This window comes from Phodopus roborovskii, unplaced genomic scaffold (genome assembly GCF_943737965.1).
Source record: "Phodopus roborovskii unplaced genomic scaffold, PHOROB, whole genome shotgun sequence".
NCBI lineage: Eukaryota > Metazoa > Chordata > Mammalia > Rodentia > Cricetidae > Phodopus > Phodopus roborovskii.
The window spans coordinates 15,917,370-15,943,934 of record NW_026126567.1 but is presented as its reverse complement, the minus strand read 5'-3'; the positions used below and the strand labels follow the sequence as shown (position 1 = coordinate 15,943,934).

Genomic DNA, 26,565 nt, shown 5'->3' with positions numbered 1-26,565 from the left:
TAACACTTGTTCACACGCAAGGGGGGAACACAGCTCCGACTCTCAGAAAGAGACTAAAAATACTGTGGGCACATTCAAAAGTGCAAACACGGCTCCAACTGCATCAATGCACTGTAGTTACTTATTACATACATGTCTACATTTTAGCTGCACTTCTTGGTATTCTGAGCATATTTGTCTATGTTATGTAACACCACAAGGCTGTGTGGATGAGTCATGTTATAGAAGAATCACACTCTGTGTTTGGATAAGGTCCCTTCTATCCAAGACTGACCTTAAAGTGTCAAGTAGCCAAGAAAACAAGTTTGAACATCTGATGCCCCTGTTTCTACTTCCTGAGTACTGGGATTACAAGTATCTCTACTCCCGATTTTTAACACAATGCTGGGGATAAATCCCAGGGATTCATACATGTGAGGCAAGCACTCTATCAGCTGATAATAGCTCTAGTTTCACATTACTTTGTGTGTTTTGTTTTGTATTTTTTTTACACCTCACACTATGGGGTATATATCAGACTTCAGGTGTTAATCCCACCTGAGTCTTCTTGGCTTCCTCACCTTTAAAGCGAGGACTATAATAATCTACCCTGATGTTGGGACTGAGGAAAATATAGCTGTAGAGTATACGTAAGTCACGAAAATATGCAGGGGTGAGTACTGAGCCAACCAGTATACGGTACTACAAGCCCTGCAGAGCTACAGGGGAGGCTGAATTCCTTCCAGGGTTTACTGCCTACCTTACCTGCTAGCTATTTGGCCAATATCCTTTTATCTTTTATCTTCTCTGCTTCAGAATGATTCCTAATCTCAGGTCCTGCATTCACAGGTATTCGTAAATATTTTCTACCTCTGATGGTGATGGTTGCTTCCATTTTCCATTATTCACTGTAAAAAAGGGGAGGCATTCTTTAGGTATAAGTATCTTACAAACCATGAAGAGACTAAGAAGTACGGGGTGAAGAATGGCTGAAAACGTAGGTTATAGGATGGAACAGATGGGAACTGAAATCTTAGTTCTGCTGCCCAGATCATAAACTCTGTGATTCCTTGTAGCTTCCTTTTCTTTGACTGTTTTATGGGGTTAACAACTTTACTTACTAAGAAGATAATTATGTGAAAAGAATCTAGGATGACACCTATCAGTACTAAGTGCTCTGGGAATGTGTTTAGTCTTCATCTGTAACTATGGTTATGTTGTTGTATCATCAATCATAGGAAGATGTACAGCCTATGAACAAGCATATTTCCATGCTTTGGCTCACCAGGGTGACTTGAATCCAGGAATGACTACTCGCTTGGGTTTGTCTTGCCTACCTGGGTGGCAATCTACTGAAAACAAACCGTCTGGCTGGAGCTGTTTCCATTTGCTCTTTAGCTGAGCCAAGAAGCATGCAGAGCTGCAAGTACATTTCAGAAATTTGAAAAATAAACAATGAAATGTTTCATGCTTGCCACACATGTCTCCCCCACACCCCCATGACTTAGATTGGCTGGTTCTCAGTCATTAAAAGTTTACAACAAGAAAGAAAAGAAAGAACAGGTTTGAAAGATTAAAATTTAACTCCATCCCCTAAAATTTTCCAACCCAAGGTTATACTGTGGACAAATGATCTAACCAACATGTTCACAAAACTCCTAATAATGACTTTGCTCATGAAAGCTTAAGCAGCCACTGAAGTTGGTGAAAGTTTCCCACTAAGGCAGAAGGTGCTATACATTATCAGACCACAAGATACATTCAGAGGAAGGGGAAGATGCCTCTTTGCCCGCCTCTAACTACTCAGTTGTACGCAGTGAGTCTGTCCATCAGGTCAATCAGCTTTGTTTATTCCTTCGATGAGAATCTTGCCTGGCTTTCCAATAATTTATTTTTAAAAACATACAAATCAAGGCATGCCTTTTTCTCTAAGTTACTTTACAGGGTACCTCCATGTTATTGGGTGGGTTTGGAAATTGCCGGAAGTTACCCCCCACCTCCTTTGGTCCTTTCATATGTATTACTTCCTCTCCTTAGCATGTGCCTTGTCTACCTCAACCCAGTTCCTAGAAGCATTAGCAAGTTCAACTCTCTCTCCAGAAAGCCTCCCTTAGCCTTGTTGGCCAGGGTGGCGTCTCTGAAATGAGCTCCCATGCACTGTGAACTGACATACAGTAGCACTCATGGCACCACACCCAGCCCGTGAAGACATCCCCACCTGCTGAAGCTCTCTAAGTGTCACTCTCTACCACACAACTTCAAAAGCTGTGACTTCCATGCCATTCTCCCAGCACAGAGCCGGGGCTCAACAAGTACATGGGACAAATGCACAGATCATCCCCCGAAACAGCCTGCACACCTCCCTCTTCTCTATCTCTGAACTTCTACAACTCCTGCCACTTTTAGCTCCCAAATACTTCCAAGATCTTTCTCCTTCCTAACACTTCTTCATTTCTTCTCAGCTAAAGACCTATTTTTACCTGGTGACTAGGGTACAGTTTCTGACTACTCAGCTGTACACACTGGCCCAAACGAAGTGAAATGCAGGTCCATCGCAAGTGCTCAGTGACTCCAGGCTGCCTACGTACAAACAGAGTCTGTTCCTCCTAAGGCAGCCCATCAGCTTTTCAGTCCTTGTGAAAATTAAACTGTTCTTTAAACCCAAGACAATGAGAAAAAAGACAAGTACAAAAACAATGTGGGGAGAGACAACAGGTATAGCGTGGGAAATGAGATTCAGGGACTCAATATAGGCTGATGATGTTTACTCGGGTAGAAATCACTTAGACCACAAACAGATGACATCCGTGGGTTCCTGCTCCAAGGATGCCCTGGATGCTCTCTCCAAACCAATCAGGAAGTAAGAGAGCAAGTGGGATCCAGTAACCCAGACCTAGCCCCTACAGGTCAAGACCACACCTGTCCCTACGCCCCAATGGGCGTGGTCAGTGAAGCAGGTGCGGGTGGGGTGGATATCTCACTACAAGCGGGAATTGGAGAACATCTGAGGAAAGATGTGGAAATTTAGCACAGTGAAAACTTCCTACACTATATGAAGGTGATCCTGATGATGTCTCCTAATGGTGGATATGGAGTCTCAACTGGCGATCTCTTGTCTCCAAACGAGGCTTCCAGTTGCTGAACTGGGTTGTACTCCATTGAGTTCCGGCCAAGGGGTCCCGTGGAAATCCCAAACAACCCAGGCTGCTGCTGAGTCAGTGGTTGGCTCTCAGGAAACTGACAGTAGGGTTCCAAGGACAACACCCACACAACTCACTGAACATGGAAAAAACAAGCTGGCGCTTACATTACATGGAACCTTCACCCCTATGTTCTGGTGTCTTTAGTGTAGGAAGGTACTCTGCAAGCCACCAAAAGAGAAATGTAAACACCAGCACTGCCACAAAACCCTTGACTTACAATCTGTCTGGCTTGGGAGACACACTAGGTCAATGGTAGTACAGAACTTGTGGGAGTAGCCAACCAATATCTGGTTCCATCCATAAGATGGAATCCATACCCACCACTACCCGGGTGACCAAGAATAAGAGACTAGATGGCTGAGAGGCCTACAAGTCCACTGATTGCTGGGAAGACAGCCATGTTGTAATAAATCCAAATAAATGCTATTCAGTGACATAAAAAAAAAAAAAGAAACAGGTGAGACATGAGTGAGCCCTAAAAGCATTTTGTTGAGAGAATCCAGGAAGACTGCATACTTACATGTGAAATTCTAGAAGACATAAAACCACAGCTAGATGTCATGTCCAGGATGGCATGGCATGTCTAGGGATAGATCTGACTGGGGTGGTGAGGAGATGAAGAAAGGACAAACACATAGATATACAGAAAAGCTGGGGTCAAGTGGATTGGGCTCTCTGATGGAGGAAATAAAGAATCCTGGAAGGTCACTGTGATTATTATATAGTGTTAAACAAGGAGGTGAGGTCATTGCATATAGCTGGACAAGGAGATAAGTTACTATGTAGAGATAAATAAAGAAGAAGGGTTTATGGTAGACTTCTGCAACAAGGACATAGGTTTAGCTAATCTTAGTAGGTGTAGTCTCTAGAAGGAAGCAGGTCATAAACATCTGTCTAAGAGAAGACATGTGGTAGCCATTTTTTGAATATACTATCAACATCCTCACATGGATCAGAGAAGGCTTTGTCCTCCCCCTGAGCATCACCAGTTAGGGAAGGGATTTTGCCATTCCCTTGGGTCTGAGGCATGTCAATAACACACATTCACTCAGGACTGCACTACTTAGGTCTTCCTCCACTCCCCATAGTTGGAAAAGGTAGAGCATTGCTTGCCAGTGGGAAAGGAGATAGAGACAGAAATGAACCACAAAGAGGTTCAAGGGAGCCTTGCATGATGAAAACAGTCTCTGCCATGTTGTAGTAATGGTTACTGCATATGTTTTCAAAGTCCATTCAACTACACATTTAAATTGATAATTACATAAAGAGGATCCAGCTGTCCCAGCTAGAAAATGCCCATGGCCTCTTAGGAGCTACCAGAGATCTGTCTCAGCCTCAGACCCAGGCACACCATGACTGCTTTTAGAAGAATCTCATAATGCACTTGCCCTGCTACCCTGAGAATCTGATTCTGCTGCCTAAGCCAGAAAGCTGCTAATGCAACCCCAGTGAAGATTTCACTGTAAGAGGCCTGATGACTCCTAGTTGGGATACAGGCTCTTAGCTATTCGACTATGACCAGTTTCCCAAAAGTACAAGGGGATGGACTTGCTTTTCCTCAACACTTAAAGTCAGCTTCTCTATGGCTAATGGACTCCTTGTGGTGATGAGATCTTGCTTTTGTCAGGACCCCACATTTATGATGTGCCCAACAAATGAAAGCTATCTGGTGGACACTATCTCATCTACTTCCCACACTAATTCTACTAGTGACACATCTTTATAAAGATCAGTGACACACCATTTTCTTTGGAGATAAGTTTCCTAAAGTCTAGGGACTAAATAGTACATTATTTAACATCTGGCTAGTGTAGATCTGTTTCCAAAGTCATTTGAAATACATGCAAAACCTGAATTTTCACTTGAACTGTGGACTAAACCTGGGTTAGAATTTGTACTTTTCTAAGCTTGAGTCCTTTCCAAGACACTCTGTGGCTGTGTGCAGCCAGAGATAAGTCTAGGTTAGTTCCTAATGAAGAAACTACATTCTACATTATTGTACTTTGAAATGATTTATAAAATATTCATAAAATTAACACAGTGTCAATTGTTGGCAGGATTTCTAGCTCTAAAGGGAATACATATAACTTTCTCTTCTGTTCAGGTTGACTTTCCACACTGTGGGTCCTATTCTGCCCTTGAGTTTGTCATTCTTTAGCGTGGTGAACATTTTAATGGGAAGAATATATGAAGCTCCAGGCTTTAATGAGTCTACAAGGACCTCAACAGATTCATGTTCCCTCCTTCTAACTATCCTCAAAATGGCCTCCTGGCCAGAATGCCCTCTGCCAGAAAGAACGCCCTCCTCCTTCACTCACTTGCTCTGGGTACTTGCTCCCAGTGATCTCTGCTACAGTGTTGAAGGAGTCTGCATCTGGGTAGGTCTTTGCTTCCATCTCCAGGTGAACGACAATTCTGTTCCCACGACAAGCCATGCGTGACATCATTTCTGCATCTTCCACTGTGATACAGGCTGTAGGAATCTTGGGCACATCATCTTGATAAGACTGAGCACCTGTGTGAGGACTTGAGAAAATGCACCACCAGGTTACCTTAACAGTGAAAACTTATCAAAACCCTTATACATTGACCCAGACTTTGGCTTTGGCAGCCATGGCAGGCTGCAGAAAAGACCCAGCAAGACATAGCCCCCTTACTCAGCAACATGTGCTGAGCCCCCAACCCTGCCCCATCTTGCCCTAATCACTAGGAAGACAGATATCCTCCATGTGGCAAGGAACCAATCAGAAGGCAGGCTTTGAATGAATTTTACTGATAATAATGGAATGCAAGGCATAGCAACTGCCCTGGGAGGGCCTCTAGTACAGCAACCTTTCTGCAGCTACAGCTGACCAATCAATCATCTCAGGACAGGTTCCCTCAGCCCGGAGGTGCACCAATCCTGACTGTTGCTATGCAACTAGAGGACCCCCCCCACACATACTCCCTTGATCTATCCCAATATATGCCCTGCCCCCCTGCTGCTCTGGGTCCCTCCTGCTCCACCCACTGTGTTGGACAGAGGACCCGGATTAACACCAGTTTACTCATTAATTATAAAGACACTTTGATTTTGCATGGAATCTGGTCTCTTGGTGGTTGGGGGGGGTATGCAGGGTTCAGAGTCTGGGTACCACAGTGATTACACAACCCTTTGAACATATCAAAATGAACATATCAAAAGCTGGAGTCAGATTTCATAACATTTGGATTATATGCAAGTAAAACATCCATTTATAAAAATCAAGCCATAAGTTTCAGATTTTAAAGGAGAAAAATCTTGGTATTTTTTTTCCATTGGAAAATTGTGTTTCTGTATACCTAGCTTATGAGATTTTATGATAGTATAAACAAAACTTAAAATGAACATACAAAAAAATGAAACTCGAAAGCTGCAACCAGGTCCTCAAATCTCATTATATTTCTTGTGCATCTTACAAAAGTGACATAATTTGAAGACACCTGGATATTTTCCATATCTCTACATAAAATATGTGCCATGTTTTATGCAAGTAAGTTTGAAATTCCCCACCTGGTTGCTATACATACCTCTAATGCTTTTAAAGCTAATTGCTGCTGACTAGTTATCTCTAAAGACACTGGGCTCTTTATGTCGCTGAGGATTCTGAATGAGCAAAGCTCACAGAGAGTTGCCTGCTGCTGTGGAAGGCAGGCATGTGACAAGATGGTTGCTTGTCTGCAGGAGGAACATGCTGAGTTTTGTAGGTGCAAACAACACATTGGCCTAATGCATTCAGAGTGCCTGGAGCTTGGGCCAGCCTCTGAAGAAAGTGTCTAGCCATGAGAATGGCCTGCAGACTGCACTTTTGAAGCTGCAAGCCGGTGTCTGAACGTCCAAAAATGTCTTCTTTAGAAATGTTATTAAAGAAATACTTTCTCTGTTCAGTAGAAAGTCTTGTTTGGCTTTAAAAAGTAATTTGAAAGTAACTCCCTTGGAATAATTACAATTGGCTTTATTGTATTTTTTTTTTTACTCTTTTAGATCTAGCACCTTAAAAGTAAATTCATCTCAGACTTTTAAACTGTCATTAACAATGGTAAAAGTAAATTAATTTAAGACTTCCATATTGTCATTAACTACACAAAAGCACAAACGTTTCTATCATATCATTTCACAAAGGGAAAGACCACAATAGTCTCTCCGAATGAGTTAAGAACCAAAAAACCTGCCCAGGATAGAGGTGGGGAGGGGACGGGACCACCGGTTATTTCCAGCTTCTGCAGTTCAGTTGAAAGGGTAGAAAGGGACAGGAAAAGAGTCAGATTCCTAAAGCTATTCCACAGGGAATAGCTGCTGTGTGGGGGTGCATTCCCAACAGACATGATCATTATCTTGAGCTCTACAGACTGCAGACTGAGGTGAGAAGACAGTTTCCAAGCAGAGGTTTTGAGACAAGTGTCTTCCTGAACAGAGCAAGACAGCCAACAAGGCCAGAGTGTGAAAAGAAGGAAGATGGTCAGGAAAAGGCAACTCTTGAGTTTTAATAACCATGGCTCATAGGGACAACTTCTGGCTTCTTTCTCTAGAATACAAAGATGCAGAGAAAATTCAAGGACAGCATGAAGTAGTTCCCTATGAAACACATGAAGAAATTTTTTAAATAGCTAAAATTTTACACTTCACATTTTGGCACTTAAAAAAGTCTGACATAAATATTAATATTTGTTATGTAATTTGTAACTCAAAACTCAACATCACAAAACACATGTTTTCCACTTGATTTCGTTTCTTCTTATGCTGCTTTGTTTCTTTATACTTGTTTTATCACATTGATTCTGTTCCCCTCTCATTTTCTCTTCTAATATAATGTATCTGTAGCAGTGTTAATCAAAATGAAGACAGAATAATAAATTATCAATGTGCATGGTTTATTTAATAATGATGATGAAAGTGATAGAGGTATGAAAGACACCAGAATCATTTGGCAGGTATTGACTATAAACTTAGCCAAAGAAATGTCCTATGTGATCAACTACCTACTGTTGTCTGTGTTGGCTCAAACAAAAAACCCTGTAACTAATTAATTAGACTGAAAGGCACCTAAACATCAGTTAACTCGGTATTCTGATGCAAGCCTGTAGTCTCAGGGAGGGGACCCAGGAGGCAGGTAGATGCTCTCTTTGTGTTACATAGCAAGGCCATAGGTATATCAATGATAGATAAGTAGATAATTGATAGGTAGATGATAGACAGATGATAGATTATTGATAGATAGAAGATAGATAGATAGATGATTGATGGTAGACAGACTGGTTATGGACAGACAGTCAACATTTAACTCAGACCACTACTGTTTCATTTAGCAACAACCTAAATTCCCATTGTACATTATTCTTAGAACCCTATGTCTTCTTACCACAACAGAATTGACCTCACAACTCATATCATGTGGTACTTCTTGGCTTTTTGGCTAACATCAAGTGAAGGCATTTGGAAATTTTAACATTCATTATACATTAAAATTTTAAATAAAAACAGAATAGAGCTGGAGAGCTAACTCAATGAATAAAGCTTTAACTATCCAAACATGGAGACCTTAATTCAAATCCCCAGAACCCATACAAACAAAGTCTGACATAGCAGTATGTATCTGCAATTCCAACTCTCTTATGAAAAGATGGGAGGCAGAGACAGAAGACTCTTCTGATGCTAACAGGACAACCTGTTTGGCTTGCATAGAGGTTGGTCACAAAGAGCCTATGTCCTAAACAAAATGGAAAGAGAGGAACAACTCTGACATTCAATGTGCAAGGCATGGCACATATACATTAATACTCACACAGGTAATTGTATAATACATACATACATCTTACATGTCCCCAGAAAGAGAGAGGCATCAAGAGACTTGAGGGAAATACATAAGAAAGAAAGCATCAATTAAGCAATTAAGAGAAACACCAGAGCTGTGTTTTCAATGCACAGCCCACTGTCTATGAACCTAAGAAAGTTTATTGGGTAGAGAGAGAAGACACATGGTTAAGTCAGTGCCTATTTCCCTACTGGGAAATTTGCATGTACACTAGTCTCTCATAGGCACTGAGAAATAACAGAATCAGGAAGCCTGCTTCACTAAGCATTTCCTATGACCCACTGGCCATAGAAAGTTTTTCACACACACACACATACACACACACACACACACACACACACACACACACACACACACACGTCTTCCATTTCATAGAGAAAAGAGTTTTGTAAAATATTGATTCAACCTTTTGTAAGAAAGATGTAAGACAGGAGTATATATAGCTCATGAAATCCCAATTCAGTCTATTAAAACAATGCTAGATTATTTCCCATCCATCCTATGTAGAGACCTATCCACTTGCTCTCCCTACCAGAAAGGAAGGTCAAAAGCTATGCTGTATAAAATCTGAAATGTGGCCATGGTTTTGGTCTTTCCTTGGCACCTGCCACTCCCTTCAAGCCCCACTCTACAGTGTAGCACAAACAGACTTCTTGCTTAACGGAAGGTGCCTTTCCTTCTCCATCATGGACCTTCTAGGCACTTTGCTTCTTCTGGGTGATAATAGCTTGATACTTTGTTTTAGGTAAGATTGCATGGCTGTAAACCTTCATCAGAGTTGCCCTTCCTCTATGGCTCTCCCTGTGTTGGACTGTGGCCAAGTTTTTTTTAATATAACATACTAGAATATGCTTCCCAAAAGTCAAGGCTATGTCTAATTCTTCTTTCTATAAGGCAAGACTTTATAGGATCAGCCATATTTTAAGTTTTTATAGATGTTTGATGATATCTTTGTGTCCAACGAATGTATTTATGCTAATGTATTTGATAATAAAAAAGTCCAAAGAATATAAATGAAGACTTTTGTAGTAAAATGATTTTTAAATAAAAGATTTTTAAATTTCTAAATAAAAAGTTACATCATCAAAACATATTGCTAATAAATATGGATTCCAGATAAAAGTTATTTTAAAACCCTGCAAAAATGTACAAAAGGGAAAAAATAAACTATACAACATACATTAATACAATCACAGAGCTTTAAAATGTAAGCAAGGATGAAATACTTGCAATGAACTAAAATAAAATAAAATAAAATAAAATAAAAAAAACCCGGAGAATGGCTTTGTTGTTAAAACACTGTGTGCAAGTATGAGAACCTTTGAGTTTGACCCCAGAACCCATATAAAAAGCCAGATGCAGCAAAGCACACCTGTAATCAGTACTGGAGAGACACTGACAGGAGGCTCTTTGGACCTGCTGGGCACCCAATCTAGCTTTCAAATCCTAGATTCAACAAGAGACCTTGTCCAACAAAATCACAAAATAAGAGATAGCACTATGAGGCCTTCAACTGACATCAACCTCTATCATTCATAAACATATATACACATGTACATGTGCATACAAACACAATCATGCACACATATACACACTCAAAATAAAATAAAATGCCATTAAAATTGTTTTACATTTATTAGTTTATGTGTATGAGTATTCTGCCTGCCTCTCTCTCTCTCTCTCTGTGTGTGTGTGTGTGTGTGTGTGTGTGAGAGAGAGAGAGAGAGAGAGAGAGAGAGAGAGAGAGAGGTCTGCAGAGGCCAACAGAGGATATCAGGTCTTCTGGAACTGGAGTTACAGAGTGTTGTGAGCCACTATGTGGATGTTAGGAATTTAATCCCGGTCCTTTATAATAGCAGCCAGCGCTCTTAATTGCTGAGCCATTTCTCCGGCCCTAAAATGTCATTTTTCAAAGAATCAACAATAAAGGTTGGGAATACAGTTGAATGGCAGAATGATTACTTAGTATACAAGGCTCAGAATTCAACTAGCAGCCTTGAAGAAAACAAACATGTGCACAATAACAAAATAGCACATTTAAAGAATGAGACCTACATAGCCATGAAAACGTGATGCAAATAAAGCCTTGTTTTTAAGTAATTATGAATCAGTACCTGAATTCTACTTAGCGAGTGTGAGGAGTGGTTCTACTACATGCCCTCCAACCATTCCCAAGTCCTTTCTGTTATAAGGCCTGTGCTGGACCTTGGCGGATTGACTCCATGACAGGCGAGGGATATGAAGGGACAAATATGCCAGGTCTTGGTCATGGTGTCTCCTCACAGCAACAGAACAGTGACTGAGACAATTCCTTCTGTACATTGCTGGTTTTCCTTCTCACTTAGATAAGAGTAGAAGCTTGAAAGATCAGTAGTTGCCTGTGTCCACGTGTCATCCAGCACAAGGACAAACGTGTAGATGGAGAAACAGAGAGAATGAGCCAGGGATTCCCACAAGATAGCAGATCAGTCACCTGCCACAATTTTCTGTGAAGAAGCCCTATTTTTCTAAGCTGATATGATAGATACGTTTATATATCAACTTGACTGGCCACAAAATGCTCTGGCATTGAGTCGAACATGTAGGCATGTTCATGAAGGCGTTTCGTGAAAACACTACTGTTGGAATCAGAACACTGAATAATACACGTTGCCTTTCCTAGTATGGGTTGACTGAGGACAGGGACAGATCAAAAAGCTGAAAGGGAAAACTTCAGAGGACTTCAGATAAACCAAATCTCAGCTAGCATGCTCTCAGATGGCATGACTAAGCCTCCATAGTTTGATCTGTGTATATAGAGAACTCTTAATATGTAGCAAAGCTTATTAAAAAAAAATACTGTGTTCTGGTTGTCCTGAAGCTTTGGAAAAGAGATTCCTTGGTGCCATGGCAGGAAAACAAAAATGTACCAAGATGTTTGCTGTATCTCCATGTATAAATGTGAAAACCCAAAAGAAAGGAAACAGAGAAACCACATACCAGGTAGCAGTGGAATGAACGAATTCTGTGGCCTGAAACAACCAAAAACAAACCATGAACCATGCAGATGAAAGAACATTAAGGCACTGCAGGGAAACACAAGCACTGCACATAGTATGAACACGATAAAGGGCTAATAATGAATCTCCAGAGAAGGAAACATAGATAGCACTACCTTGCCTCTTCAAAACCTCAGTCACTCTGTTGAAGTAAGTGGTCGCACAACCAATAAACAGAATTAAATTCCTGAAAGCCTGAGCTTGTGCCACAATTGGCAAAGGGCTTCCACGATGACAGAGAGACAGCAAGATGCCAGCTAGCGCAGTAGCAATGCCAGCCTTTACATTCTAGCACACAGGCATTCAAGAACCTGTGCCTAACTAACAGAAAAAATGTCTGCCAAATTGATCTTCTCTTCTGCTATCAGTCACATGATATGCTTGTAGCTGATTCCTTCTGCACCACCAGCCCACTGATGTACCATCTCTAAGAATCAGAGCTAGTTATTTCCTTGGTACCAATCATAACTGATTATTAGAGCTATATGTATACAGCCGATACATTTTAACTGCCTCTTCGTGTGTGTATGCTTTTTGGTTACTGATATACTTTTAGTCTTCTGATCTTTAAAAAAAAAAAATCACAACTGGCAACCTCCCTGTCCCACACAGCTGTACTTCAGGTTTTAGACTGATTTTGAAGAGATGGCTGGCACAGGTAAAAAAAAAAAAAAAATCTAGGAAGTACTTCTTAACATCAAAGAGGAAAACGAATGCATGCAAATAGAACCAGGGTGTCACTACCCGTATGCCATACACGTGCTGAAAAGATACAATAGCCACAGAACAAAAATGGACTCTCTTTGAAAGCATCTCTCCTTTAGACACATTTTATTTTTGGATAAAGAGATCTCACTCAATTGGCCAGGCTGGCCATGAACTCTCTTTTGCCTCAGCCCGTAAGTGCTGAGACCACAGCATGTACCATGGAATCTAGGTCACTTGGCAGTTCTCTTTACTGAGTCATAGTTTTGTTATCAGGTTTCTTCTCATTATGAGTTAGCTTTTCACTCAAATACGCAGTGACTTTCACATACCATATATTTACAGAAGGGTGACATTGTTTTCCCATGTGTCCTCTAACACACAGTAGCCCATCAAAATCAAATATGCAAAAATATGTTAGGATTTCTGAACAGTCCCAGACAGGTAATGATAGTAATAGCTCCGTCTATTGAGTGTTTGCTGTAGGCACGTCACTGCTCTGTGTTTTTTATACGTTGGTTCATTCAACACTACTACAACCTTATGAGATAAGGTTTTTTTTTTTTTTGCCTCATTTTAGAAAATCAAAATGCAGAGGGATCCATAGTACAAAACCTGGACGTTAACAGTGCTAGAACTAAAACCTGGAATCAGGCTGGAGTCACGTTCTTACCCTTCATTTAATTACTAGTGGGTTGTAAGGCGTGGGAGGAGGAGGGTGACAACAGCTGATAATAGCAATAAACATAATTATCACCTACTGGATATGTGTGACATACAATGAGCTAAGCACTTCACACACTACTTCATTTAATGTTCACATTAATTCTGAGATACTTCCGAAGTATACTGATAATCACAGAATCCATAAATGCATCAAATACCTCAGACTGAAGAAATGGGGATCATTAAAGCCAGGTTTTATTCTTTACATATGTAAGGGAATCTATTCAAACCTCAAGCCTTCCATAGTCCTTTGTCGGAGACAAAAAGGATACGATAGTGCCTCGAAGGTAGTGTGGTATGTGGATGGTCATTATCATCATCGCCCACCAATATTGTGTGCATTCATATCCAAGTGTCACACAGCATTGCTTTTGACTATATATATATATATTTTTTACCTGTTTATGCATTTTTGTTTTTCCAAATCATCAGCTCCCTGAGAACAAAGACATTATTGGTTTTGTCTACAGCACAATTTTTGCTCCATGATCATACCTTTGGAAAACATGTATTAAATTTGCCAACCTGTGGCCTCTCACATCACTGTTCATCATAGAAAAATCTCCTTTAGCTTTATTTTCATCTATAATCCAGGCAAACTTTACTATTTACAGATCTAGCCCAGAGGACCTGCTAGAATAGATTGCTGTCTTCGACCTCCAGAAAGTCCGATTGAGAAGATAAGGTCAGTGAACTTTTATTTGCAACAACTCCAAGGTTACTGGAGAGTAACCTTTATCAAAAAGTAGGCCTGTTTAATGACAAATCCCTATCCATGGAAAAAGGATGTTCTCCTTAGGCATTCATGCCTATAAAATCACTCAGCAATGTGCACCGGTACACGCCCATGCACCAATCGCTAATGGAAGTGCCAGGAAGTAATAAGGTCCGGCTCTAGAGAAATTGACACATGTATGATGTCAAGTATGACTGTTGTTATAGACAACAAATAAAACAACAACTGTACTCAAATTCACATAACAAAAAGAGAGGTAGCCTTCTAAACCCATCAGTGTGGACAGTTGCAGAGTCACTGCATTTATCACTCATTTCTGTAAATATTTGGAGAACTTTTGGCCTGAATTTGCCTTTAGAGCATTTGGCAGCCTTCCAAGTCATTTAAATGGAAGCAAAATTGGTGGGTTTTTTTGTTCTTTTTCTTTTCTTTCTTTCTTTCTTTTTTTGAAAGAGTGAAAATAAATGATTTGCAATTCAAACCAAGATATATCATAAAAATAAGCCTAGTTTTAACATTTTGGCCCATTAATAGGTTCTAAAGACAATTTCAAAAGAGAAATATCAAAAATGTTTGTATCTGTGGCACCTGTGTTGGAAATACAGAAGTTATTTACACAGTAATGCTGATTAGATAAATACATTCGAGTATATTTGCTTTAAAACACATTAAGAATCATTTAGTACATTTAGTATTTTTTAAAATAGCTGCTCTTCCAGAAGCCCTGGGTTCAATTCCCAGTGCCCACATGACAGCTCACAGGTGTCTGTAGCTCCTGTTCCAAAGGATTCAATACCCTCTTCAGGCTTCTATGAGCACCATGTATACATGTGTTTCAGGCAAAACATCCACACACATAAATAAGTACGTACATTTTTAAGTGTTTAACAAGCTAAAAACTTAGTAATAAGGAAACTGGTACAAATTATGATGTTCGATTTTAACGGGATATTTCACAGCCATTCAAATGTTAATTATGAAGCATAAGAAACAATGTGAAATGTTTCTAGATAATAAAGAGAAACTACCAAGTTGCAGAAACCATGGTAAACAAATGAAATTTTGTGCATAAGGAACAGACTAAATTAAAGTATAGCAGAAGCAGTTTTGGATACAGGAAATGACAGATTTACTTTTCTTTTGAACTTGACATGAAAGACCGAATAGAGAACACAAGGGCCATTCCAGGTAAAAAGCAACATAAACTCATATCTGGAAGAATATTTAATGCTTGAGAAAGTGATTAACATGTTTCAAAATACTGTACACATTCATGCCCCAATTGGGCATAAATGAATGTTTACAATAAAATATCTCTGGAAAAACATTATATTTGGGGGATAGTAGAATCATGAACTATTTTTTGTATTCTTTTTCTTTTCTACTTTTTCTAAATTTATGAGAAGACTAGATGTGACATTTATAATCAGAAATATGAAACATTTTAAGCTAAAAACATGAATCTATATATGTGGTATGTGTTGTTCTATCAAAAGAATTTTATTTGTGTGTGTGTCTGTCTGTCTGTCTGTCTGTCTGCTTGCTGGCCTGCCCATGTGTCCATAGAGGCCAGAGAAGAGTGCCCAATCTCTCAAGTTGGAGTTGTAGGCAATCGTGAGGCACCTGATCAGGATGCTGGGAACCAAACTTGGTCCTTTTGAAGAACAGTCTGTCCTCTAACAGCTGAGGAATCTCTCCAGCTCTTCCATGAGGCTCTTAATTTGAAAAAGAAAGCAGTCAGGTGTGGTATCATAAGGCTGCAACCCTAGGAGGCTGCTTGGGAGAACTGCATTATCCAGAGAGAGAGACAGACAGACAGAGAGAGAGGGAGAGAAAGAGGGAGAGAGAGAGAGAGAGAGAGAGAGAGAGAGAGAGAGAGAGAGAGAGAGAGAGAGAGAGAGAGAGAGAGAGCTTGCCTACAAGGGATGAGGAAGGAAGGGAAATGAGGAGGGAGGGAAAGAGACAGGCTGTGGTCCAGGAAGTGAGTGGGAGGCAAGGCAAAGGGAGGGAAGGGGGAAATCCAACTGCTTTTGTATTTTCAGAGCCTGAAGGTTAAATGGCAGTTCTAATAGCTCATTCTTCCCCCCCTTTCTACTCCTTTCTCCAAAGAGCCTTTTCTAAATAGCCTTAAACTGATTAATAATGATGAGCTAAGCAGACATATTTTTGGGGGGTTAGATCTGTTGCAAAGTTCTGAGAAATTAGAGTTTGTTCCTCCATTCATTTCCCATAGTTTCAATTGATATTCTAGCCCATGAAATGGAATAAAAGTTTTTGGTTTTTTTCCTTGAAGAGGAAATACCTTTTATATAAAGTAGAAGAAGGAGGACCTGTATAAAAGGTGTTCTTCAGAATTCACTATTCACATGAAATTCCACAAAACAGACTGAATTCTTCATGTGTCATGAAGAAAATGGGTGATGACAGAATGAGTTCCTTTAAGGCAATGGGGGGCGGGGGAAAGCGGGGACGGTGTTGAAGAGATGGAGGGTGGCTCGAATACAATGTTTAGTTGATGTAAATACTTTCATCTGGTACTTTGAAGTAAGCAAATGTAGTTTTTTAACCACAAAGTCAAAGTATAAACAGGGCATTAGTAGAAAGGCACTTTATAAACATCTGGATAATGTGTTCCTCAGGCCTAGGCCTAAAAAGTTCAGGATTGGCTGGCAACAGTTCAAAATCTACCACTGATTAAAACACATCTCAAGCATAAAAACCTCTACTATTTGCTGTGGTTTCAGATAGCATGGGAATATTCTGTGAAATGTAATCCCCTTCACAAACAGTATGGTCAGATACAGCCTTCAATTTTAAATTTAAGATAAGCCACCTAAAAATAAATGCATGCTAACTCTAAAAAAGTTAACAACCAGAGACCATTATTTCTATATCTGAGGATAGTTTAACTTTTGAGGGAAACCATTACCTCTAAATATTTTTTAAACATGCAAAATGTCATCAGATAGCAAGTTAATTTCCCCATAACCTGCCCAGTATTCAGGTTTAGTTCTACTTTTAAATAGCAAGAGAGATATAATTTCAGGAATTATTTTCCTAGTTGTATTTCAAGAATACTACATCATCCAATCGGTCTCATTTGTTGAGAAATTTCTCAAGTTGTCTGGTATTGTGGCTTAAAACCATCAATGATTCCCAGAGCACTTAATTAGCTTTCTACTTCTATTTGAAGAATAAGCTATTTATTAAATCTGTCATTAAACACATCCTCCAACTCCAGAATTTAAACATTTGGCTATCATATCGATCTTGAAATATAAAATTACAAATGAACTTGAGGGCTAAACGTGTTCATTATAGCCTTTTGATTGTGAAATTAGAAATGCTAGCTTAGCTGGGCAGTGGTAGTGCATACCTTTAATCCCAGCACTCCTCAGCAGATAGAGACAGGAGGAGCTCTGTGAGTGCAAGGCCAGCTCTTCTACAAAGTGAGTTCCAAGCCAATCAGAACTGTTACACTGAGAAGCCCTGCCTTTATAAAAAGGGGGATTATCTTCTTTAATTTCTTTCTTTAAAAATGCAAAGTTCTTGCTATATAGGTCTTTCATTTGTTTGGTTAGCATTACCCCAAGATATTTTATGTTGTTTGTGGCTACTGTAAAGGGTGATGTTTCTCTGATTTCTCTCTTAGCCCATTTATCTTCTGTAAATAGAAGGGCTACTGACTTTTTTTTTTTTAATTGACCTTGTATCTTGCCACTTTGCTGAAGGTGTTTATCAGCTGTAGGAGTTCCCTAGTAGAGTTTTTCTGGTCACTTATGTAAATTATCATATCGTCTGCAAACAGTGAAAGTTTGACTTCTTCCTTTCCAATTTGTATCCCCTTGATCTCCTTTTGTTGTCTTATTGCTCTAGCTAGAACTTCATTTACAATATTGAAGAGATATGGAGAGAGTGGACAGTCTTGTCTTGTTCCTGATCTTAGAAGAATCACATCAAGTTTATTTCCATTTAGTTTGATGTTGGCTGTTAGTTTATTGTATATTGCTTTTATTATGTTTAGGTATGTATCTGTTACCCTTTATCATGACAGGATGTTGGATTCTGTTGAAGGCTTTTTCAGCATCTATTGAGATGACCATATGGTTTTTCCTTTTCAGTTTGTTTATATAGTGGATTACATTGATAAATTTTCATATGTTGAACCATCCCTGCGTCCCTGGGATGAAGCCTACTTGGTCATGGTGGATGATTTCTCTGATGTGTTCTTGGGTTCAATTTGCCACTATTTTATTGAGTATTTTTGCATCAATGTTCATGAGGTATATTGGTCTATAGTTCTCTTTCTTAGTTGTGCCTTTGTGTGGCTTGGGTACCAAGGTAATTATAGCCTCATAAAAAGAGTTTGTCAATGACACTTCTGCTTCTAGTATGCAGAAAAATTTGAGGAGTATTGATATTAGCTCTTCTTTGAATTTCTGGTAGAATTCTGCACTGAAGCCATCTAGCCCTGGGTTTGATTTTTTGTTTGTTTGTTTTGTTGGGTTTTTTTTTTGTTTGTTTTTTTTTTTGGTTGGGAGACTATTGATAACTGCTTCTATTTCATTAAGAGGTATAGGTCTATTTAGATTGCTTATCTGTTCTTGATTTAATTTTGGTAAATGATATCTATCCAGAAAATTGTCCATTTCCTTTACATTTTTTAATTTTGTGGAATACAGGTTTTCAAAATATGACCTGAAGATTCTCTGGATTTCCTCAGCATCTGTTGTTATGCCTCCCTTTTCATTTCTGATTTGTTAATTTGCATGCTCTCTCTCTCTTTCTCTCTCTCTCTCTCTCTCTCTCTCTCTCTCTCTCTCTCTCTCTCTGCTTTTTTGTTAATTTGGATAAAGGTTTGTCTATCTTGTTGATTTTCTGGAAGAACCAACTCTTTGTTACATTGATTCTTTGTATTGTTGCTTTGCTTCTGCTTTATTGATTTCAGCCCTCAATTTGATTATTTCCTGGAGTCTACTTCTCCTCTTGGGTGAGTTTGTTTCTTTTTGTTCTAGAGCTTTCAATTGTGCTGTTAATTCTCTAATGTGACTATCCTCCAGCTTCTTCATGTGGGCACTTAGTGCTATGAACTTTCCTCTTAGTACTACTTTCAAAAGAAATTAAAGAAGGTACCAGAAATTGATAGATAAGATCAACATAGGAAAAAATGGCAATCTTGCCAAAAAACAATCTTAGATTCAATACAATCCCCATCAAAATCCCAGCAGAATTCTTCACAGAACTTGAAAGGGCAAAACTCAACATTTTATGGAAAAACAAAAGACCCAGGATAGTCAAAACAACCCTGTACAATAAAGGAACTTCCAGAGGCATCACCATCCCTGACTTCAAGCTCTATTATAGAGCTATAGTCCGGAAAACAGCTTAATATTGGCACAAAAATAGACAGGTAGATCAATGGAATTGAATTAAAAATCCTGATATTCCCCACTCCTATGAATACCTGATTTTTGACAAAACAGCTAAAATTATACAATGGAAAGAGGAAAGCATCTTCAACAAATGGGGCTGGTATAACTGGATACTGTTGTATAAAAGACTGCAGACCTCAACATAAATCCAGCCACACTGAACTCTTAGAAGAGAAAGTGGGAGGTACCCTTGAACTATTGGTATAGGAGACCTCTTCCTGAACATAACACCAGTAGCACAGACACTGAGATCCTGAACATAACACAAGTAGCACAGACAATGAGATTACAATTAATAAATGGGACCTCCTGAAACTGAGAAGCTTCTGTAAAGCAAAGGGCACAGTCAACAAGACAAAATGGCAGCCCACAGAGTGGGAAAATATCTTCACCAACCCCACATCTGACAGAATACTGATTTCCAAAATATACAAAGAACTCAAGAAGCTATTCACCCAAACACCAAACAATCCAATTAAAAAGTGGGGTACAGAAATGAAGAGAATTCTCACTAGAGGAATCTAAAATGGCTGAAAGACACTTAAGAAAGTGCTCGACATCCCTAGCCATCAGAGAAATGCAAATCAAGGCAACTCTGAGATACCATCTTACTCCTGTTAGAATGGCTAAAATAAAAAACACCAATGACAGTTTATGCTGGAGAGGATGTGAAGAGAAGGGAACACCCCTCTACTGTTGGTGGGAGTGAAAACTTGAACAACCATTTTGGAAATCAGTATAGTAGTTCCTCAGGAAAATGGGAATCAGTCTACTACAAGATCCAGCATTTTCACTCTTAGGCATATACCTAAAAGATGCACATCCATGCAACAAGGACATCTGCTCAACTATGTTGATAGCAGCATTATTTGTAATAGCCAGAACCTGGAAGCAACCTAGATGCCCCTCAACTGAAAAATTGATACAGAAAATGTGTTATATTAACACAATGGAGTACTACTCAGTGGGGGGGGGGGAATGGTATCTTGAAATCCATAGGCAAATGGATGGAACTAGAAGAAACCACCCTGAGTGAGGTAACCTAGTCACAAAAAGACAAACATGGTATGTACTCACTCACATATGGACTTTAGACATAGTGCAAAGGATCACCAGCCTACAATTCACACCACCAGAGGAGCTAGGAAACAGGAAGGACCCCAAGAGAGACATACATGGTCCCCCACCAAAGGGGAAAGGGACAAGATCTCATGAGCATATTCGGAGTTGGGGGGCAGTGAGCAGAGAGGGAGTTAGGAGAGAGAGAGAAGGGGAGAAGAGGAGGGGAGAGGAGGAGGGGAGAGGAGAACATGAGGGAGCAGGAAGATTAAGTAGGGAGAAGAATACAGAAGAGCAAGAAAAGAAATACCATAATAGAAGGGGCCATTCATTATAGGTTAGGAGAGAAATCTGGCACTAGGGAAATGTCCAGAGACCTATAAGGATGACCCTAACTAGCAATCTAAGCAATAGTGGAGAGGCTATCTTAAATGCCCTTCCCCGATAATGATAATATGATTGATGACTACCTTCTATGCCATCATAGAGCCTTCATCCAGTAGCATATAGAAACAGAAGCAGAGATTCACAGCTAAATACTGAGCCAAACTCCTGGCATCCTGTTGCAGAGAGAGAGAAGTGATGAGCAAATGGGTCAAGACCAGGCTGCAGAAACTCACAGAGATAGCTGACCTGAACAAGGGAAAGCTCATGGACCCCAGACTGATAGCTAGGAAACCAGCATTGGACAGACCAGGTCCCCTTGAATGTAGGTCTCAGTTAGAAAGCCTGGGCAGTCTATGGGACCTCTGACAGTGGAACCAGGATGTATCACTGGTGCACAAAAGGACTTTGGGAGCACATTCCCCATGGAGGAATACTCCCTTAACCTAGAGACACCAGGGAGGGCCTAAGCCCCACCCCAAATGACTTGACAGAGTTTGATGATCCCTCCTAGAAGGGCTTACCCTCCCTGGGGAGTGGATGGGGAATGGGACAGGGAGGGGATGTATGTGGGGTACACAGGATGGAAGTGAGAGGGAACTGGGATCAATATGTAAAATAAGAAAAAAAATATAAAAAATAAATTAAAAAAAGAAGAAGAAAAGGGGAGAAATGTTAGGTTAACTAAAAAAAGAACTAAAAAAAAGAAAAAAGCCTTACTAGGCATTTATCTGAGCTAGGCTTATGCTAAGCAGTGGGAATATGTTAGAGTCACATATAAAACAAATATAAATACTACTTTCAAAGGGAAAAAACTATTTGTTTAGCAAAAACTTGAGATTTTTTTTTAATCCCAAATTGTGTGGTATATTACGATTTACAACTACTACTTGGTACCAAGATATGTTATCAATGTGTCTCTATTATGTCTGGCACTTACAAGTCACCCTTGTATGTACATATTAGGTTCTTAAATACTTGAAAGAGGGAGAAATAAGATCTCCTATTCTAGGAGATGTTAAATTTAAGATTCATAGTTTGAATTTAGGAAATACTTAACCCTCCTTTTTTTTTTTTTTTTTTTTTTTAACCTGTGCTCTTTCAATTAGTTCTTAAGCTTCACCAGTCTATCGTAAAATCATTATCATTGGAATTTTTGACTAAGTCTGACACAGAGTCAGTCACATCACAACTCGAAAGAAAGCTCAGATTAGAAGCAAGAGCGTGCTAAAAGCCCTCCCGGGTCAAATGAATTGAAGTTGAGTGTAATGGGAATTCAATAAGTGGCCACCTTCTACTGGGTATATTATTGACTGAAAACAACAGAAAGTCCTTCTTGCATCCTGCCAAGTTAACTTGAACAAAGCATAGGATAGGTGGATAAAAATATTCTTGATACCACTCAATGCTAAGTCAAATAGGTATGGAGAGCCTCCTCCTGTCTTCCTTTACAAGTCCCAGATTCCACTAGGGTCTGATTACAGCATCTGGCTCACTGTTCCAGACTGTTGGGCTCTTACTGAGGAGAGATAGGACCTTTTCAAATGCCCAAACCCAGGAGAATTACGGTAACAATAGGAAAACTGCAGGTTTTGTTTTGAACCGTAGAGACATAGGGTCAAATTATAAACCAGGAACCAGGGTTTCAGTCTGTCTTTGACACCAACAGTATGACTGAGGGCAACTTTTTGAATCAGGCTAAGCCTCAGACTCCTTATCCATAAAACAGAGAAGATGCTGAGAACAAAGTTGCTGAGTCTTCAGGATACCCTACACAGAGAACGCCTCTCACACTGCAATTATTAAATACAACAGACAACTGTCATTATTACATGCGTAGGACCACCTGTCTTCTACGGTCAAAGACTGTCACTTAAAGATTATACTCTGGCATTCCCCTCATGCTTTCTTCCATAGACCCCACATTTCTACCATTTTGTTGATTTATTAGCACAAATGATAATATCTAACATTATTAATTGTCACTTAGAATTTGGTGTGTTCGCATAATGATAATTTACATTTTACGATAATTTTGAAAAATAGAAATTTAGAAAAGCATATGAAGACACTCTAGCTAAAATTTGAGCAATTAACCCAATATCACATAACTAGCACTGAGAAGAATTGGAATTTATAAAGATTCTCCATCAAGCAGAATAAATAGTTCATGGGGAAGCCTGCTGCCTCTGCCTCCTGTCCCTGTGCCATTATGCTTCATTCCCTACCCCATTCCCCTTAGCTTTCATGTTTATTTCAATATGTTTGTAAACATAGAAGCCAGTTGATTTAGGTCAGTTTTAAACTTTTCTATATCATTATTTTCAGTTCTCTATAACTGCCATTTATAAAGGAACTCTTCTGGCTTTGGAAGATTCGGTGGTGGCTATGGTGTTTGTTACTGTTCTGTGTCCTGCCTCTCTGGTCTATGCCCTCTTGGAAGCTCCTGCAAACTTTCAGGTATAGACCTACCTCTTTTGAACCATGACCAAGATAATTTTCTTTAAAGAGCCTGTGTTCTGCTCTCTTCCTCTTTTCTGATGTGGGAAAGAAACTTTGGGTGAGACTGTGCATAACGTGGTGAACTTTCAGGGAACTGAGGAACTTTAGATCATGTTATCACCTATCCTCTCCAGCACAGGATATGGATGGAAATTTTCCTGGGCCTGGACATTGGGAACTGGTTCAGGGAGGACAGGTAGAGTTCCTCTGAGAGGGACAGTGTGCTGACCCTGGTTAGAAAACTGGGTCTGAAGAGATCAGGGCATACTATCTCTTCCCAATCCTTCTTGGAATAAACCATCCTTTAATCCTTCATATTTTCAACAGCAGTGTAGAGCTACCCATATACCTATATCTTTATCTATATCTATCCATATATATTTTTTCTAGGTCTCAGAACAAAGATAATACCAGTCATTGCCAGTTACAGTCACTTACTACATGGCTTATACTTATGACGCCACAAAAGAATTATGCATACTATCAAAATATGTCAAAATAATTTTATTTGAAGACAACACCAAAACCACTCATGAGTTCTCAATCTTCACAGATTGCCATTTATGCAGCTTCACCATCTGCTCAGAATTTTAAAAGCCCTTAAATGATTCTCCAACCAAGACCATCCATCCTCCATGGGATTCTTTAGCAGTTTTGTGCCTGGCACGTTTCTGTGCACAGCTGCTCACCTGAGAAGAGGTTGACAAAGCCATAAGCGCACATTAAAAATGGAAAACAACTCTTGGAGCTGGAACCAATACATCACTGAAACACTGAACAAAACCTCATCGCATATTTTCACAAAGCAGACACAGTAGCATTGCATTTCTGACTCCCTGGCTTCCCCATTCTCTGCCATGTGTAAAAGAAAAAGGCTACCCAAAACAGCTTCAACCCTTCTTCCTGTACTCATCACCTCCATCACACCTCTACTTCCTGCCCAACTTCCCTATCAGCTGCCTCTTTGCCCTCTTTGAACAGACAGTAGCCTTCATTTACTTTCAGTTGTTTTACATTTTATTCCTTGAAAAGTTCTTCCTCTCCAAGGAACAACTATCAAGCCAGCTGTCTAAAGGGCCCTGCTCCCTCCTCAAATCCAATCCTCCAACTCAGACTTTTTTTCCCCAAGCTCCCAACACTTGTTTCCACTCAGTTCTACCTGGACTGGAGACCAAACCCAAACCACCAACCTTCCCCTGCTCCACACAGGTTTCTTTATATACCTATAACTAATATCGGCTAGAAGCTCTAGAAACTCAATCTTTTTCACTTGTTTCCTCCATTTCTGAATGTTTTAAGACTCAATTCTGGTGCAAAGAACGACATTTAAAAGTCCAGTGCCCTCAAGAAAGCAATTCTTTTCCTTTCATGAGGAAGTCTGGTGGAATTTAGTGTAGGAATGGCATAACAATTCCACTCCACAAGTTCCTTTCACTTCATACAGGTAATATTTCCAAAGTCCAAACAAGTTGGATCTGGACCCACATGGCATTTGAACATGGTACAGAATTAGATCGTACAGAAGAAAATGTGGTGTCCGCCATCTTCTGGGTTAAGCTCTGCTCAAAGTGCAAAAACCATGAACAACGAGGTGTTGGTGGCGCACGCCTTTAATCCCAGCACTTGGGAGGTAGAGGCAGGCAGATCTCTGTGAGTTTGAGGACAACCTGGTCTACAGAGCTAGTTCCAAAACAGGTTGCAAAACAATACAGAGAAACCCTGTCTAAAAAAACAAACAAACAACCCCCCCACACAAAGTGCATGTTGCTTTAGTACCAAACTTAGCCAAAGAGGTGTATATATAGCCACAAGAAAATAAGGAACTACAGTCTTTATAATCTGATTTTTTAATTTTAATATTACAGGTGATCTTACAAATATTCAAGGATCTTCCACGCCATGCTCCTTATCTACTGGTCCCAACCCTCTGTATTTTACCTCTCCAATAAAACGTCACCAACATCAGAATCAATATCCAACTAAATCAATTCACTGCTCAAAATTTCAGCAACTTTCCAATGCCAGTGAAATTACACCCATGTTCTTTGACTTGCTCCTCATCCCACCCTACGTTTGCTTTCACACTACTATTTTTTTAATCTAACACATTGTACAAAATTGATACAGCCTAAACATTTACCACAAGGGCTCTTTCCAATTATTGAGTTGCCAGAGGTTTTCTGCAATTATTCTAGATTTTTAACTCACTTTATATATATACACAAATACAAAATCAATGCTAGCTCCTAATTTTAATGATGAATAATCTTAGATTCAGAGAGGTTAAGAAGTTAGTTATAAATGAATAACTTGGATTGACACAGTGTGTGATCTTAAGAATCATTACTTCCCTGTATCTTCTAGTCCAATCCCCCTAGAACAAGCTAATCACCTAACACATCATCCTTCTTCATGGAATAGCCTATCCTGTTACTTCACCCTTGACACTTGCACCCTTCTCCCCTATGGAGACCCCATCACTTGTTGACATTCCAACCATCTTCTCTGACTAGTTAAAATGCTATCTCCTCCAGAAAACCCCCTCTGCTTTGTTTGTCCCCATCCTTCAATTTCTCTTCCACCTAATCCAAAGCCAAAGCCCTTCTCTTCTGAATGCTCACAATATTTTGTTTTTCCTTTAATGTTCTGTCATTCAATCTTCTGTCCTATGTGACTGTATCACAGCCTGTTCTCTGGGTTGGCTTCTCATTCAGAATCTCAAATCCATGTGTAGGACTTTTGTGAGTAGCATCAACATTCAGACACTCTGAGGAATCATTCCATTTGCATTTAGTGAATAAATCTGAATTTAAACAAACCAGGTTTGCTTCAGAATAGGAACATCTGTTTTTAGACCCATCTCCATAAACTGCTGTGTGTGCTGTCTTCAAACTTCTGAGGCCAGAATTAGCCAAGAGAAGTGAGGATGTGAAAATGCCACATTTCAGTGATATCATCATCATGCACCTA

General features: G+C 39.7%; 1 protein-coding gene across 1 annotated transcript in view; it reads right to left on the bottom strand.

Annotated features, from left to right (window-relative positions):
- Cpq (carboxypeptidase Q) overlaps positions 1-26,565 on the bottom strand; it is a 363,792-nt gene that overhangs the window by 220,482 nt on the left and 116,745 nt on the right. Inside the window, exon 4 of the mRNA XM_051202536.1 lies at positions 5,501-5,708. Coding sequence (XP_051058493.1) covers positions 5,501-5,708 — 208 coding nt within the window. The remainder of the gene's footprint in view (positions 1-5,500; positions 5,709-26,565) is intronic.